General features: G+C 39.8%; 1 protein-coding gene across 3 annotated transcripts in view; it reads left to right on the top strand.

Moving 5' to 3' along the window:
* Positions 1-17,665, top strand: part of ALMS1 (ALMS1 centrosome and basal body associated protein) — a 74,759-nt gene that overhangs the window by 49,411 nt on the left and 7,683 nt on the right. For 2 of the 3 annotated variants that reach the window (XM_074865415.1, XM_074865418.1), the window contains 7 exons: positions 324-494; positions 4,249-5,444; positions 8,684-8,798; positions 10,085-10,339; positions 12,095-12,339; positions 13,412-13,595; positions 13,808-13,871. In XM_074865415.1, coding sequence (XP_074721516.1) covers positions 324-494; positions 4,249-5,444; positions 8,684-8,798; positions 10,085-10,339; positions 12,095-12,339; positions 13,412-13,595; positions 13,808-13,871 — 2,230 coding nt within the window. The remainder of the gene's footprint in view (positions 1-323; positions 495-4,248; positions 5,445-8,683; positions 8,799-10,084; positions 10,340-12,094; positions 12,340-13,411; positions 13,596-13,807; positions 13,872-17,665) is intronic. The other variant, XM_074865417.1, reaches the window with a different exon arrangement.

A 17,665-nucleotide genomic window follows, 5' to 3' on the forward strand; every position in this document is an offset into this window, starting at 1 on the left:
TGTCTGGCTTCCTAGCAGACTCGTCTAATGCTCATTTTCTTGTATTTGTCTCTGCTCATTAGTAGAATAGATAAATTCTAGCTACCTCTCAAATAAGAACCTTGTCACCAAAGATCATGGAAAACAACGTGGTGCAATACCTCCTGCTGCTGTTACTCACTAGAACCACTCACTAGGAATCATGATTGTTGGTTGGTGAATATACTGGCACCACTACTTGGATAATAGGTTTGCTTTCAGACGTTGTCTTTGTTGTGAAATTTCTGTATCTATTTTTCCTGCTTCCTCTTTCTACTCATAGTTATTGCTTTCTTTCTCTGCAGAGTCAAATGATGCTCTTCCTCCAAGGTTTCCAGCAAATGTCCTTGGTTTAAGGGATGATAATCCTCCAGATAGTACAGCTATCAAGTGTAAAGAAGGAATCTACACGAAGAGGGCCAAGCCCAAGCTAGCCTGGGCCAAGGACCAAATGATACCACTGGAAGCTTCCCCAGGTAGTTAGTGTGTGTTTAATTTTACATGTGATTTCATACACATGAAACAAAGCAGAGCAAAAGAATTACATTGCAGGTTCCAAGATTTCTGGTCTCATGAGATTGCTAATAGTCTTCCTGAAGATGCTGAATTTGACTCGTTTTTCTCTTCCTTATCTTTCTGCTTCTCCCTGACCCCCAAACATTTGGACATTAGTATTTCCTAGCATTCCAGTGGCTCCAGTGCTTATCAGAGCTTTGTAAGATCTTTTTGGGTTTGGTGGGGTTTTATTTGGGTTTTGTGTTGGTTTTTTTTTAAGGCACTCTTAAGTTTGTGAAGTGCAAAGTCTTTATTTAAGTGTAGAAAGAATGGTGGTGTAGAAAATGACAGAAATTCCCTGGTAAATAAAAGCAGGTGGGATGGTTCTGTATATTGGGTCGGGGTTGTGTTCCTGCCCACAAATACACCGCTGTCTTGTGATGTCATGGAAAGTATCTCTGTAATGTTGGTATTTAAATGAATTTTAGTTTGATTTAACTGATGTCTCCTTCTTCTTCCCCTCCATTAACCTTGCTGGATGGTACTCCTGAGGGATGAAGGTCAGGGTTTACCACTACAGTAGCCTACTTTAAGGCTTTATTTGTTGAGAATGCTGACAAAATGAAATGATGCTGTGCTAACTGACATTTTGACACTGTATCTCATGACAGTAGCAAAAATTAGTCCTGATGGCCACTCCTTTTGTACAAAACCTCATTCTGTGATTTTGAGTGGCTGATAAACTTCCTCCAGTCTGTGTAGAGATGAGGATTTTTGTTGTGTTTGAGAATTGCATCTTGTTCCTGGACAGAAGTAAACAGAAAATTGCTGCGTATTTGCTGTATCTCCTAAATGCAGCTATTAGTTCCTCAGGGAAGCTGTTTATTGCACAGTACAGTATTTTGGGACATGTGCTATATTAAACAAAGAGTGAGCAAAGTGCAAGGGGGTAATAGAATTGTGGCTGTTAATGAGGGATAGGACGCAAAACGTGAACTGCATAATGGATTCTGAATTAGAGAGTTCCTGCTCTCTTCTAAGCAGTCACATATATAGGGGTTTTGGGAGCCCATTTATTTTTCTTAGTATCTCATAAACTTGTTATATGAAGACATTCAGTGAAACAGATTTTTATGAAGTACCTCAGCGTGATTATTGTTGTCCTTAAGCAGGCAGCTCTGTATGCCTGGGATAAGGTCACCCCACAGGGCAGTGCTGATGTATTGGTAGGGATTCCTTCTGATGATTTTAATTCTTTTGAATTAATTCTTCTCTTCAGAATGGAGAGATTTTGGTATTTCCAGAAGATGATTTTTATTTCCAGAAGGTAATTTAGAATGATTGCATGAGACACACTGAACTGCATTATTTTATGTTCATTTTACTTTTTTGGTACATAGGACCAATAGTTGAATTAGTGCAACAGTAAAGACAATGTTGTCTTAACCTATTTTTTCTAATGGAAGAAATAATTCTCTGTGAGCATTTATGAAATGCAAGGATATGGAAACAAGTGGAGTAAGAGAGAAAAATGCTTTTCTTCATTCACTGTCGGTAACTCAGAAGAGGAATGCTCAGTCATGGCAGTAGAACTCCAGAAAGAGTGCATATATAGAAGTGAGCTCGCTGAACAGGAATCTGCAATAGCAAACAAAATAGCATGTTGGAGCAGAGATCAGTGGATACTTGTCTCTCTGAACAGCCTGCATAAAAATGAAAGGGGAACACAAGTGTTAATATAAAATTATCTAATAGTATTTTTCTGTAGCTGTGGTGGTCTAAAGCCACAGGCAAGAAAAGAACTGTAAGTAGAACTAATCTTTTGTTAAACCAGCCAGTACAGCTGGAAATTTAAGCAAGCTTTCTGAAGAGACTTGCATGTCTAAAATCTTCTCTGACTTTTCAACTGTATTTTTAGATGGTCTAATAAAAGATTACCTCTACCCACAGAGCTTGTCTAGAGCTTAAAATTATGCAAGTTATGTATTTTTTTTAAAAGTTTCTCTGTATAAACTTATTTTTATTTTTTGCCTGTTTGCATTCCTTCCATTTTGTTGGTAACTTTTTAAAAATACAGAAATAGCAAAAATTCTTCATAGTATTCCCAAGCCTGATCTCATTTGTCAGGAGGATGTGGAGGAATCCTCTTACATGAGTATATAAACACTGACCTTGTATGGAAAGACAAACTCCTCCAACTTCAGAGTTAGTGAGACTGGGTCTGATTATGCTATTCATGATCTTGACATTGCACTGAAGTGTCTCTGTGTCGGGAAGGGAAGAGATGTATAAAACGTAAGGAAAACAAGTGACTGAATAAAAGTAAGGTTTATGAGGCAGTGTTAACAGCATGAATTCACGCAATTGTGACCCTTCTTGAGATTATTTTGCATCACATCTTCCTATGTAGAATTGAGGTTTTATAAAAACCTAGCTTGTGATTCTTGGTGAGGTAAATAGGTATTTTCCTCCTGGGATAGGGAGAGGCTTCGCTGTGGGACTTGCCACCCTTTTGCTGAACCAGTGGCAAAGCTTGCTCAAGTGAAAAAAAAGAAGACCTGCTTTCCGGTTCTGTTTTCATCAGTAGATCACAGTCACAGAAACAAGAGTGTTTCAAACCAAACAACAGAAATACAAACAAAAAAACAAACTTGGGAGAAAAGCTAGTACGAGTGTGATTCCTGCCATTAATGGAGCTTGACAGGCATTTGCTGACAGCTCCCCGCTACCTAGTCACTGGTGGTACCGTTAGTAAATGAACTGTTCTTTTTTTTGTATTAACTTTTTTGTTTATACTAAAGCTATTACTGTTCTATAAGGCATCCTTAAACAACATACTTGGCTAAAATGACATGGAATGTCTTGCAATAAGCATAGAGGCTTGCAAAATCCTTCTGGCACTAGCATCTATAATTCCTACTTTCTGCCTTCGTGGTTCGTTATATAATTCAGTCTGTTGTACAAAGAGCATAACATGAAACACATTTTTACTTTTTTAATTTTGATTTTTTTCTTTTTACAGTATATTACAAACAGCTTTAAAATTATTTTGGAGTATATTCCTGCTAGCACGTGCTGCATGTGTACTTAATATATGTCTATTACAAATGAGTTTATAATTAGATTTCTGCATATAGTTCTTTGTGATTTCAGATAGTAGCATATTCTGGGGGGATTTCAGTGCTGCTTTGAACTAAAATGTGTCATCTGAGCTTGAAAGCAAAGCAGGGCTAGATCTCGGTGTGCTGTCAGAGACAGTTCTAGGAGCTGTACAGGAAATTATATCGGTTGTTCTGAGTTTGTTAAGAGATAACGTTCAGGCATAATCTTAGGGGACGTTTGTACTCCCTGTGCATTGGTCTGAAAAGAGGCAAACTGAGTTGCGGCTGCCTGTCATGAGTTTCCATAAATATAAATAAAGATTGAGTCCAAATTTTGGTCAGAGTAATTACCTGTGGTATAATTATATTCCTCCTTCAGATTCAGTTGGGTATAATATTCTCTTGGATTCCATGTTGCAAATGATAGAAAGTATTATTTATGTACTTTTAATAATGCTGCAACTTCATTTCTAAGTTTGTTGCATTTTTGGAATTGGGTACAGCGATTCCTGCTTTTAATCCTTTGAAGTGACTGGAAAGTGTTAGAATGAAACTCATCCTGTTTATGATTTGCTGTTTGCTACTTGCTTCCCTGTAAAGAAACAAAAAAGTAAAATGTTTTCCTCTCTTCTAGAACGCACAGATCATTCGAAGTCTGTAAAAACCACTCATTCAGTCTTCAAATCTGCACGGTTCTACCTTCATCATCCAACGCCCATCTGTGAGAGCTACTTCCTGTCTAACAGCGAGCTGTCAGAAGACAGTTCTGGTATTGGACATGCTAGACCTTCCTCAAGTGCTATCTTGCAGAATTGGAAAAAAGCACATTGTCATCCGCGTGTTTTCTCTGTTTGTCATAACAAAGATGGTGGAAATGAATTCTGTCCGCTCGCTGCAGAAGCAGATTACAGCAACAGCGAGTATCTAAATGTTAGCACATCTTTGGGGAATGAAACGCCACGGAAGCAGCTACTTCAACGTGGAGGAAGAGAAGCAGAACAAAAGGCAGCTAGAAATTATCCTTCACCAAGTAGCCAAACCACTCGCCTTAATGAGAATGTGGAGAAAGACCTACCACCAAGACAGAGCACCCACTCCACTGGTAGCTTAGATGAGCTCTGGATTAAGTTTTTGGAGTGCCAGAAGAGACACCAGCACCGTGATTTTAAGAGTAACAGTGAGCTGTCCCTTGTTGAACGCCTTGATCGGTTGGCCAGGGTCCTTCAGAATCCCATTCAGCATACACTAATACCAACAAAATCTGAAAATAATGTCTCTGAGAAGAAAATAGAGGGAAGAGAACAGAATAAAGTAAAACTGCCAGAAAAAAACCTGTCTGAAAACACCTTAGAGCCTAATGCAACACATGTTGAAGAAAGACCACGAATAACCCATGATAAAAATAACCTTGTTGAGCTCGGGAAAAATAGGTCAGGAGAGAAAATTATCCGCCACATGAATAAAATTTTGGAGCACCAGCAGTACTTGGAAACTCCTAGTGACACTTCCACGGAGACAAAGCTTAGTAGAGATCACAGCACCACGATCAGTTCCACCACCTCAGAATCAGATGTGATGACCCAAACAGAGACAGAAACTGCTACTCAGACTGAGGTGAGCAGTTCCATTTCCACCATTGATACTGCCAGGCTGATCAGGGCTTTTGGGCACGAAAGAGTGCGGCTGTCACCAAGACTCTCCCAACTTTATTGTACAATCAACCACCAGAAAAGTCGCTCTGAAAAGTGGGACAAGGGAAGTGGCGAAGAAGTGGGTGTAGAATATCCAAAGGTCACTTCTGAGAGACACAAGAAAAGGAAAGATATCCAGGTATGTGGTCGGTTAGACCAAAAGATAATTTTAACTGATCTTTACAGGAACTCTTAAACTGCTGTACAGCAGAGTTTGTTAAAATTTTCCAGAGAGTGTTGTTTATACGGTAGGCTTCTGTCTTTGATCAAACAAGTCCCTCTGCCTTTCCAGGAGTAAGGACGAGATCAAAATATCTTAAAACATCAATTGTGCTTTCTTTCCCTTTGTTCTTATTTGTCTTTTTTCTCTTCCTTTGTCTTGGGAAGCCAGATCCTGCTGTATCTGATTTCTAGTTACCTGCAGGTGCTTTGCTGTAGCAATCCTAAAGACAGTGGTGGTAAGTTGAGGTTGTAGATTTTGACTTCGTATTGCTACCTGAATATCTCTGGGCAATGATAGATACCATTTCATAAACAGGGGAATTATTATTTGAATTTTATTACTGTTTCTCTATCTCAAATGTTGGAATTACTTTGTCTTGATGAGTGTTGGTTGTAAGCTTCTTCAGTTTTTCTATTTGACAGTTTAGGTGTATTAAAAGACCAATTCTTGACCCTAAGGATTCTAGGTGAAAAGTCTGGAGTAAAGCTGTTTTAAAGTGGAGAAAAATCTTTCCCATCATTTCAGTTGAATACGTCCGTTGCCCTTTGGAGGAGAAATTCAAATCAATTTCCCAAAAGGGAGCCTTGGCAATGATTTGGTGATTATAGTAAGAAATTACAGACTTTTGGTGTTCTGTAATATACATTACTGCTGAAAAGTACAGGAACAAGTGAGAAATATCTTTTTTTTGTACTACCAGAAGAAAGTGGTATTGTCATCATTACTAATAGATTTCATTGAAATGAGTTAGGGTTTTTTTATAGAAACAACTCAGACTCATTCTATGTGTCAAGTAAGCTAATGAATGCATGTCTGGGGGAGAAACAGTCTTTTTCAAGACTAAGAATGGTTTAAAAAATATTGTTATTTATATTTTTATTTGTAATATTTATTTAAAGGTAAAATAAAGTGGTCATAAACATTGCAATATTAGGACCATTAACCAGAACACTGACCATCTAACAATGAAATTAGGATCCAACGTTTCTCGCAGGGTTGTGGTATTTAGGAGATGATTTTATTCCATGGCTATTTGGACCTTAAAACCAACGTCTAATCTTTTGCCTGTTAAAATCACCTGTGAAATAACTGATTGCAGTAGTACTTATCTGAGAATAAAGGCTCACTGTTCCCAGTGCTTGATGTTGCATTGAAGCCATGTGGCTTTAGAAAGTAGTATCTTCTATTTGCTGATGTAGTGTTCTTTTTAAAAATACATATAGACAGACACATGACCCACCTTAAATAAGGAGTGAGAGAAAATTGATGACAAAATGGCGAACTTAGTTTAAAATCAAAATTTTGGTAATTTCTGTGATGCTTGGCTGAGCAAAAATCAAGCTTTATTTTTTTTTAGTTGCAAATATCTGTGGTTCAGAGACAGATATTTATTTATAGCAGGAGCCCTACTCCTAGAGAGACTACTGTATGAATCTTTCAGGCAAGTGCTGCATTTTGTAGCTCGTTTTTTTTATGACAGCCTATTGTCAGCTCTGCTTCCAGAAAACTTGGTTACAGCTTTTTTTATTTATAGCTGCTGAACCCACCCCAGAAGGTTTTTTATCTATTCCAGTTTCTGTTATTTCTAAAGCACTCTTCAAGCTGCCATCTGGTAGCAGGTACAAAGCTAAAGGTTGTGCTATTCAGCTGCTGAAGGGCTTTGAAAGCACTGCACTGAATATTCTAGTCCAAATAGGAATGTGCATGTCAATATTCAGTATTGAATGGCTGCTTATATTTATTTCTGCGGGCTGATATGCATGTGCATGTAAATGGGTTATCTTGGGGTTTTTTTCCTTCCTTTATACTCCCTTTTGCTGAGCACATACTCGAATTTGCCTCTGTTCTCTGAAAGAAGATACATATCTACAACATCTGTCTAGTGCACTCTGCTAGAGCTGTAATAGTTTTATAAAACTAAAAAACCAGTTCTTGCCAGTATGCGTGAGAGTAGAAATTGCCTCCTTTTAATGTTGAAATGAAATTATGTTTAGCATTGAAGTGGTGATAGCAGAGGTTCAATAAAAAGGTAATAAAAAAACCTCTGCTCATTTCCATCATGGCTAGCGTTATGAGTTACTAATAGGATACTAATTGCTATGATCAAGGAAAAAAAAATCTGTTTCATAATTAAAAATTAAATTCAGCGGAGTTGCAGAGATCGGTCTGTGCTGCACTGTTGGATTTGAAGCCTGGGGAAGCACTGTCAGTTAATTGCTGTTAATAAAGCACTAACCTTCTCTGTATTTTATATAACCAGAAAGCTTGTGGACTAGATACATTACACTTACAGAGTATATTCCTTTCTAAATGGCTGTAAAGTTATAACATGTCATAAAATTGAAATTAATTTATTATTCCAGAGTTGTGCTGCTTACATCCCCGCAGCTGGCACTTCTGTTTGTGTGAATGGTGAAGATGTGAAACTGGTGTTTTGCCTAAGTCATGCTCTTACCACGTGTCTTCTATTTCTTGTTTTTATTGAGTTTAATTTTCTTCACCTGGAGAACTTTGTGTAATGAGGGTCACAGGGTGAGACAACTTCCCATGTTTTGAAAGGCCTTTGCTCTTTCATGCCAATGGTACAGAATTGGAGCTCATTGTGAATTTACAAATCAACATGTTCATCTTTCAAGACAATTTGTCCCTCCAGCAAACCAGCAACCTTTAAAGGCTTTTTGTTTGAGAGGGTAGGAATATAGGATTCAGTTTACAGGTTATTCTCCTTCTTTCCAAAGTAGTTTGCAGCTTCTCATGGAAGTCCAGCCAACAAATGATCTTGCCACAGCAAAGGTTTTTTGTAAGTCTGTCTTGACAGGCCACATTGTCCCATGAACTTTGAACAAATGAGTTGGAGGATGCTCAGCACCGTACAGAATCTGATCACAGGCAAGCTCTTGCCTTACAGAAATAATGCACTTTTCTTACTCTAACGGGATGCTGAAAGTGCATGAGGATAAAGTCAAGGCTGGCTGTTGTGTGGCACAGCAATAAAAGACACCAATCAGCCTGTGATAAACATCTAAATAACAGAATGAACGTACAACAAGTAAAGAGTGATGGCTATAGCTTTTTTGCTGTTTAAAACCCACTTTCTGATCATTTTGGTTAGTATTTCAGGAATTTCTCTTCTTGTGCATGTTTGTTTTTTCTAGAGTGCAGTCTCCCTTTCATTGGATTCAGCTTCTACAAGCAGCAGTTCTTGGGGGCCAAGCTCTGCTCTTAGTAACAAGCGACGGACTCGGATGCTAAACAAAGGTATCCAAGCAGGTGAGTTGTTGAATCCCAGGCTTCTCTTTTCTGTATTTGCTTCTGCCTTTCATCTCTGGAAAACACTCTCCAAAGCCTGTTGCATGTTTCTGGTGATGGGTATGTACAAGCAGCATTCTTCAAATTCACTTTGAATGCTCTTAGAGAGAGATGTCATGTTCTAAGTAAAATGAGCCATTTCATTTCCTTTCTTGGTCTGCTTTTAATAGCCAGTTTTGTCACTTACTTAGAAGTTTATTAACCTCCTAAGCTTCTGATCCCTTTCAACAGCAAAGGTGGAGTAACTGTATTTTTTTATACGTTGTTTTTTCTGCAAGATATCTGCTACTCACAGAATGTATTTTGTAGGCATCCTTTACTTCAGAAGGCAACTGCAGTGTTTCATATTCTTCTTGGTAATATTTTGGATGTTATATTCTATTTAAAACAGAAGCTGATCCTGGACTGATGCAATTCTGCATTTGGGTTTTTCTGGTGGCAATTATCAGTTTTTTCATGGTTTTCATTTACATGCTAATTTCCAGTCATCAGATTGAATAACAGCTTTGTTTTATTCATCAGACATCAATTATTTGTTTATTACTGCTTTTTTCTGTTTCACGTGCAAGTGGATTGAATCAGAAAAGTATTTTCATGGCTTGTTTTCCAGATCACGTTATGACTTTTTGAATGTTAGTTGACACCTTCCACTTTATATGTTTCTGTTAAATATTTGTGCTGGCGTTTCTGTTAAACATTTGTAGTGCTGTGAGCAAACCAATCTTCTATAGCTAAAACATAGTTTCAGATGGGACGCACTGGATAAACTAATAGGTCCATGAAAACCTGCAGTTCCATTGTCCAAAATGTAAAGCTGTGTTTTGAGCCGCCATTGGGTCTTTCAGCAGTGGATTTGAAGTTGGTTCTTCTGAGAGTCAACTCAGGTCCCCAGCCAGGGGCATGGTTCAGGTTTAATTCCTGCCCCCCATATATGTGTGTGTATATATACGTGTGTGTGTATATATATATATACACACACATATATACATGCTTGCTTTGCTCGGGGCACTTTACACCACTTTAATTTTACTCAGATTATCATATAGTAACAATCCTGAGTCACTCTAAACTCTCTTTGAATTGGAAGTGGGAATAGAAAAGATTTTGCCTTTTGAAAGTGGGGTAAAGAAAGTGATCCAACTAAAAATTAAGGGTCATCCCCTGAACTACGCATGTCACGCGTGCTGATGTCGGAAGTCCTTCCAGCTTCTCTGGAATAAGATGTTCTGCTTCATTTTCAACTACAGGAGACTTGGAGATTGTGAACAGTGCAACTAAGAAAAACACTCGAGATGTTGGTGTGACTTTTCCTACCCCAAGGTCTAGCCAGCCAAATCAACGGCCACAGGAACCCTGGCATTGTGTTGATGGTATTTTTGGAGAGTCAGATGGTGTGGTCACAGATCATCAGGCAGCAGGAAGCAAGGATAAGCAGAAGGGACAGCCAGGCAATTTTTTTGTGGAGAAAAGGACTAAAAAGAGCAGGCTGCATTTACCACAAGGTCAGTCCAAAATACACTTTCGCTGCAGACCAGAAAAGCTGTACATCTCAACAGCAACCAGCAAAATATGTGAAGAGGATTAGCTAGGACACAGAGTAGTCTGTCAGTAGTACAGTCTGTCACTAGTACAGTCAGTTCTTATTCTGTTTTTAATCAGTGAATTTTAAACAGAAACACTTAAGTCAAGTGAACTCTCTAGTGCTCTATTGTGATGGCATTTTCAGTCAAGCTGTTAGAAACAACCTAGCCAGTAACGGTAGTAGGTGAGAAGCAATGAATAACGGAAGGAAAGATGAATGAGATGGGAATCATGTAGATACTAAATTTTGATTTTCAAGGTATAAAAGGTTCTGTTAAACTCTGGGTAGCTGGTCGCTGTAAGTTGTACTTACTGTTTCATGTACTGAGGCTTCAAAGAACAAGTATTTTTTCAGGAGTACTTGAGGGAGGATTGTGGTACCTGAAGAACTAGACTCGTCTCCCTCTTTTAGCTAGAGTTGCATTTTTGGGCCGATGGTGTAGCCTCCTCACTTTTTTCTTTTTCTTTTCAATTTCCTGTCAGTCTTCACAATGTCATGATTAAATGTTTAAAAATATTTTCCTTAGTCATCATTGCTGTTGTTGTAGGGACAAATCATACTCTCTCATACTGGTTTAATTTAGAAATTTTAGAATATCTACTCAGAGTACTAGCTGATGTATTCAAATCCCATTATGTATGTAAACTGTGAGTAATCTAATTCTTGTATACATATTTAACATTTAGAAGATGTAAAGCATTTGATCTTCAAAAATATATATAAAATGTCATAGGGCTTAGGACAGCAGAGAGGCTCCTTAAAGAGATGTAATTGCTGATAAATAACTATTCTGTCTATAGAGAGAAACTTGCAAACTAAGCTATTTTGTGCTTTTTCAAAAGTGTTGTTTGATAAAGACTTGCTGGTTTTCTGACACTTGGCAGAGAAATTCTTTTGAAACTGCCAAAGGTGTCTGCTACAGAGTCCCACTGTTATTAAACTGAAGTGAGTATTTATTGCAGTGTTAAGCCACTGATTGGATTTAGCTAAGACCTTGGGCATTGTTGTGGTTTAAGCCCAGCCGGCAGCTCAGCCCTACCCAGTCGCTCGCTCGCTCCCCTGTTGGTGGGATGAGGAGAGAATCGGAAGGGTAAAAGTGAGAAAACTCGTGGGTTGAGAAAAAAACAGTTTAATAGGGAAAGCAAAAGCGGCGCACACAAGCAAAGCAGAACAAGGAATTCCTTCACCCCTTCCCTTGGGCAGGCAGGGTTCAGCCATCTCCAGGAAAGCTGGGCTCCATCACACATAACGGTGACTTGGGAAGACAAACGCCACCACTCTGAATGTCCCCCCCCCTTCCTCCTTCTTCCCCCAGGTTTATGGGCTGAGCATGATGCCATATGGTGTGGGACATCCCTGGGGTCAGTTGGGGTCAGCTGTCCCGGCTGTGTCCCTTCCTGACTTCTTGTGCCCCCCGACCTGCTCGCTGGCGGGGTGAGAGGCAGACAAGGCCTTGACTCTGTGTAAGCCCTGCTCAGCAATAACAAAAACATCCCTGTGTTATCCACACTGTTTTCAGCACAAATCCAAAACACAGCCCATACTGGCTACTGTGAAGAAAATTAACTCTATCCCAGCCAAAACCAGCACAGGCATAAACAGTCGTAGATGGGGATGGAAAACAGGCACATATATTGTGTACAAATCTTGATTCTCTTCTGTGGCCTTTTAACAGGGATTTCATGGTTCGTCCAAGCAGAAGACTTGAAATCTGAATCTAGGAAAGAAAACCATTCCAATTTCTTTTCTGGTCCTGGACCATCTTGGTTTGAACCATTGACCAGCACAAAGCCTTGGAGAGAGCCTCTCCGGGAGAAGAACTGGCAAGAGCAGCAGCATGGCAACATGATTCGTCCAGCAGTTCCGGAAAGAGATGCTGAGCACAGGTGCTTGCAGCCATTCGTGAAGCTGACGCTACAGGTAAAGCCATACCTCGCTATAAGGCTGCTGAGATCTCGGTAGGGTTGCAGCAGTTATGCTGAATCTTTTGGAAACGCTTTTTGTTCCTTTTATTTTTTTATTATTTCACCTTTATAATCATTGGAAGTCAACGTGTTACAAACTGTTCCCGCTTAAAAAAAGAAAAGTCAAAAAAATCCAGTAAAAACAACAAATGCATCCTTTTTGCTTATGGTAATCTGTCTTCCCATAATATACTAATCTATTTGAATTGATCTAATATTTTAGGGCTTAAATCATTTGGCTTCAGGAACTAGAGGGAATGCAACTGACATAATATCAAGTCATACTTGCTTCCATGCAGAAATAATACTATGTGATATATATAGTACATGATTAAAATGGGCTTTAATTCATACAGTGCAAACTCTGTGTGTGTGTACAAACACACACGTGCATTACGGTGAACACTTCAGATCAGGAGTGATTACTCTAAATACCAGTGGAAAAATACCAGATACACTGTACAGAAATATTTTTGAAAGAGATCATCCACGCAAATGAAATGTAAATTGGGAAGTGCTAACTAAGGTCTGAAGTTTATCTAAGTTCAGTTGCATCTGTTTGTGCACTCAGAGACTGCCCCGTGATGGAAGTGGGAGTGTGGCAAATGGAGATGGCTTCCAAAATTCCACTTCTTAACCAAAACAAATTCCTAATGTTGATGTGCCCACTAATTTATAACAAGGGAGATTGTAATTTATAGAATCTTCTGTCCTATGGGCTCAACTTTAACTTTTTGCTATCCTTTTTTGAGAAGAGGTTTATGTCCCTTTTCCTAATCATTTTAGCAATTTTTTTTTTCTTTCTGCCCAGTTAGTTTTCTGGTTGCTGACAAACAGTTTGTTTAACAAGTTCTCTGAGGATCTACCCAGCATTAAGGATGCAAGATTTTGTACGTTAGAACAAATACTACTTTGGGATTTTTTTTCCCATGCTTTGCTAATGGTGTTAGATATTTTGTTTATTCCCTTCCAGTTGTAGGGAGACGGTCTGGCCACTTTAGACTTTGTTTTGTGTCATCCCATCTTAGGAGGCTCTTGCAGTGCATCGCCCCGATTTCATCTCCCGTTCTGGAGAGCGTGTGAAGCATCTGAAGCTTGTAATGGAGGAGAGGAGGATACAGAGCGTGCTGCAGTCTGAACGAGAAGAGCTATTTAATCCTCCAGAGAAAAGAAAGGGCTACAGGAGTGCAAGTCACATGCTGTCTGACAGAGGTACCTTCATGGTTCTGCTTTGTACATTCTATAGAAACTAGTGAATTTCCACATTATCCTTAAGGGTGTGTGTATTTTTAATAAAAGTATTACAATTACTTAACATTATTGTCTATAAGAATCCATAATTTATAAAGGAGTCACATTGTTGCAGTAGTATTCTTTGTGAGAAGTAGACTTGTTCATTCTTATCTCAAAAATTTTCCATTTAGGTTTTCTGATTAGAGAAAAGAGAAGAACAATTCCAAAGAGCGAAATGGTTCAAAGATCTAAACGGTAAGGTTGAGAAAATTTTGTTTCAGGAGGATAAGTGACCTGGGTAGAAAAGATGGATGAATGGTGTCTGCAGTCAGACAATTGAGTGTTGGGGATAACTCAGCTTTTTCAGTGCAAGATGTAGGCACCTTATCAGAGGGACAAAGCACCTATTTAGAAAATCTGAGAAACAAGATCATTTTGGACAAATGATTTCTGTAAGTAAACCTGAGTATTCTGCTGTAGTGTCTGCCATCCAGGCACTACAGCAAACTCTGCAAGTACTGGAGCCTGAAAGGAGAAGAAATGTAGGGTGTGGGCCACTAGAGTGTCTGTATAATTTTAAACATTAACAAACTAGGTAATTGGTGCAAGAAGTGAGGTTTCATTTCACCAAATGAAAGTAACTTGATGTAAGAAATAATTACTCACAAAGGAATACAGAGGCTTTTACCCTTGAAGAAAACCACCTTACGATAGATTTTTTTTTTTTGCCTTATTTTTGACTCAATTCATTATAAAATGTACAGTGCACTAACAATGTATTAAATATTTGGAGTATCTATACTACAGAGAGAGCATGTGAAGGTATAATAAAAAATTGAGCGTATTGCAGCTAGATTCTGAAACAGTAGTGGGGTCAAGAGGAGGTGGTTTGGAAGAGTACCAGTTGAGAAACAGCATAAATACTTAAAAGTAAATTGGAGACTTATGAAGTCATCTCTGTTAAGTTGTAAAGTTACATAAAAATACAATGATACTGTAAATTTTTTAGAGTCAAAACAAAACAAAGGTTGAGTGTACCTTGAGGCAAGGGATATTTTAAGTAGTTGGGATTTCAGCATATATGCAAGTGCTTTGTGGCGTTGAAGTCTTGGAATGTGCAGGCAATGTGCAGGGAAGGGTTTGTGCTGTGTGAAAGGGACAATACCGTGGGCCAGGACTGTTTCACAGCATCTTCCTCGCTAGCGGCAATGGGATGGAGCACACCTCAACAGGTTTGCAGGTGACACTGAACTGGGAGGACCAGTCAGGGTGCTGGAGAGTAGGTCTACAGTTTCTAGAGATCTCTGCAGGCTGGAGGAAAGGGTGAAGAGGAATCTCATGAAGTTCAGCAATGACAAATACCAAGTGTCTCCGTGGGACAGAAACCCCCCCCAAGGACACCCTGGTGGCGGTGTCTGAGGACAGACTGCCTGTGGAGTGGCCCTTCTGGAAAGGGCCTTGGGGGCCCGGGAGCTGCTGGGCAGCAGATCGAACACGAATTGGCAGTACGCTCTGGCAGGGATGAAGGCCAGCTGCACGCTGCATGTCATGCAGGTGGAGGGAAGTGGATATTCCCTCTGCTGAGCACTCATGGGACCACAGCTGGATCCTGTCTCCTGTTCTGGGCTGTCAACAAAGTGGCCTGAGGCTGGTGGAGGCCACCAAGACACTCAGGGGACTGGAGCCCATGGTGGATGAGGAGAAGCTGTGGAGCCTGGGTTGGTTTGGCCTGGGGAGGAGGAGGAGGAGGCTGAAGGTTGTTTGGCCTGGGGAGGAGGAGGAGGAGGCTGAAGGTTGTTTGGCCTGGGAAGGAGGAGGAGGAGGCTGAAGGTGAGGATCTGGCAGTGGCACTTCCCTGCCAGAAGGAGGGTTTAGAGAAGGCAGAGGAAGACTCTTCTTGGAGGTGCACGGTGCCAGGCCAAGCAGCAGCGATGTGTTACAGGCAGGAGAAATCCGAACAGGAGAGGAGGAAGCCAGTTCTTCAGGAGGAGGGTGGTGAAGTGGTGGACCAGGGCCCTGCAGAGGTGGTAGAGCCGGCCTCCTTGGGAAGAGTCACAGGTTGAGAGGCTGAGGCCTGAGCAACCTGATCTAGCCTTGAAGTTATCCCTGCGTCGAGCAGGAGGTTGGTCTAGGTGACCTCAGGAGGTGCCTTCCAACCTCCGTTACGCTGTGATTCTACAAAATGTCTACTGAATATATACAATATATATGTTGTTATATATGATTGTAGAGTCTAAAAATAATGTTTTATTTCAATTTTAAAGTATTTTTAGGGCGTTATTAGAGAGGTGACAGAAGTGGTAAATATGGGAAATATGTCTGTTCCCCAAGGAACACATCTCCCCATGTTTTACCTGAAGTAGAAGGATTCAGGTTCGGGTCACTTGGACTGTGAGATCGATGTATCTGAACTCGTATATTTTCAGAAACTCTGATTTCGTAATAACCAAAGTCAGCAGGATTTCTATGGAGACTGATTCAGGCAGTCACACTTGGTGACTTTTTTTTGTTCTTGCTGCTGTCATACTCCAGCTCTCAGTTGGAGCTGAGAAGTAATTTATTCTGTACCATTCTTTCGAAATCCACACCTATAATGAGTGCAGAAGCTTTTTCTTTTTCTCTGTGAGGGTATAAATGGAATTTCTCATGGCAAATTAGCTAGAAGTAATGATGAAAACAATTTTTAATGAATTTACCTATAATTCTGCATTGCCCACTTCTTGCTCTAAACATCTTTATGGTGGGATGGTTTGTCAGGGATAAATCTTGATCTTGTGTTGAGGAGAGCCCTAGAATGGCAAAAGCGTTTAGAGGATGGTGAGGTGGTAGTAAAGCAAAGCCCCAAATCTTGGCGGTATCCCTCCCTCCATCCAGTAACACACGCATAGACCTAGCACCCTCTGCTGCCTTCCAGCAAAGCATAGGAGGAGTAAAAGAAATGTGAAAATGTGATTTATTTTCTCTTTTCTGTAGCGGTAATCTGGGTAGTGACATTTTTAAGAAAGATGACCTCCTAAGAGCAGCTGCAGAGAGTAGGAAAATAGGGATCCACAGGAAGGTAGGTCACTGGAAGGAGTGCAATTTCTTTTTTTTTTTTTCATTTTCTTTTTTTTTTTTTTTTTGATGTTGGATGTGTATTTGCTTGCTTATCAACTCCACTGTGAAGTCTGATGGACTGGTAAACACATTTGTGTGGGGGACTGTAGAAGCTACAAACGTTTTTGGCTCTCCCTAGCTGATGCTGGTGAATTAGACAGGAAGGAAAATTCAGTCCAAATTGAGATTTGGATTTGATTCCTTGCTTTTGTGATTCTGCCTACTTAGTTATGCATTATCGTAGAGCTTCCTATTTGTTTTCCAGCTAACTTCTCATCCTTCTGTCCTTTAAAACATGCAAGTGACACCTAACTTGTGCTGATGAAATAGCAAATGCCTGCAAACTGATACACATTTGCCTCCCTCACTTCTCTTGCTGGGCTGAAGTATTATTTCTTTTCCTGATGGAATTAGTACTGAGGCAACTGTCAAAGGTGCCCCTCCTGGCTGGTGGGCTGTATTGATTTGCAGCGTTCAAATGAAGTGTGTTAAAGTGCTCTCAGATAATATGAGTTGAAGGCATAGATGTGTTTACAAATATTTTTAAGTGCCAACAGTAATTATACAAAGATATTATACTGATGTAAGAATGAAACAGTCTCTAAAGGAGCATAATGCAGTATTGTATCTGTAACAGGTTGGCTTTAGTGTTTTTTTCTATTTGCTGATTATCAAATCAGCATGTTAGGAAAAGAGTTAGAGTAAGATCTGTCTTGCTGGAAATATTACAGGACTGAAATTTTTGGACATCATCGATTTTCACCTCCCATAAACCACAACGTTTTTGAAGCTGCAGATTTCTTGGCAGCCACTGTCATGAAATTAGTAAAGCTTTATGATGTCAGAGGAAGATTTGGGGAAGGCAGTGTGAGCCATACGCTGCCATCCAAGCTCTCGGGTTCCTCCTTTAGATGGTAGCACGTAAAGCAGACTGGAATAGTGCACTGACTCTG

Source organism: Strix uralensis, chromosome 4 (assembly GCF_047716275.1).
Source record: "Strix uralensis isolate ZFMK-TIS-50842 chromosome 4, bStrUra1, whole genome shotgun sequence".
Classification (NCBI taxonomy): domain Eukaryota; kingdom Metazoa; phylum Chordata; class Aves; order Strigiformes; family Strigidae; genus Strix; species Strix uralensis.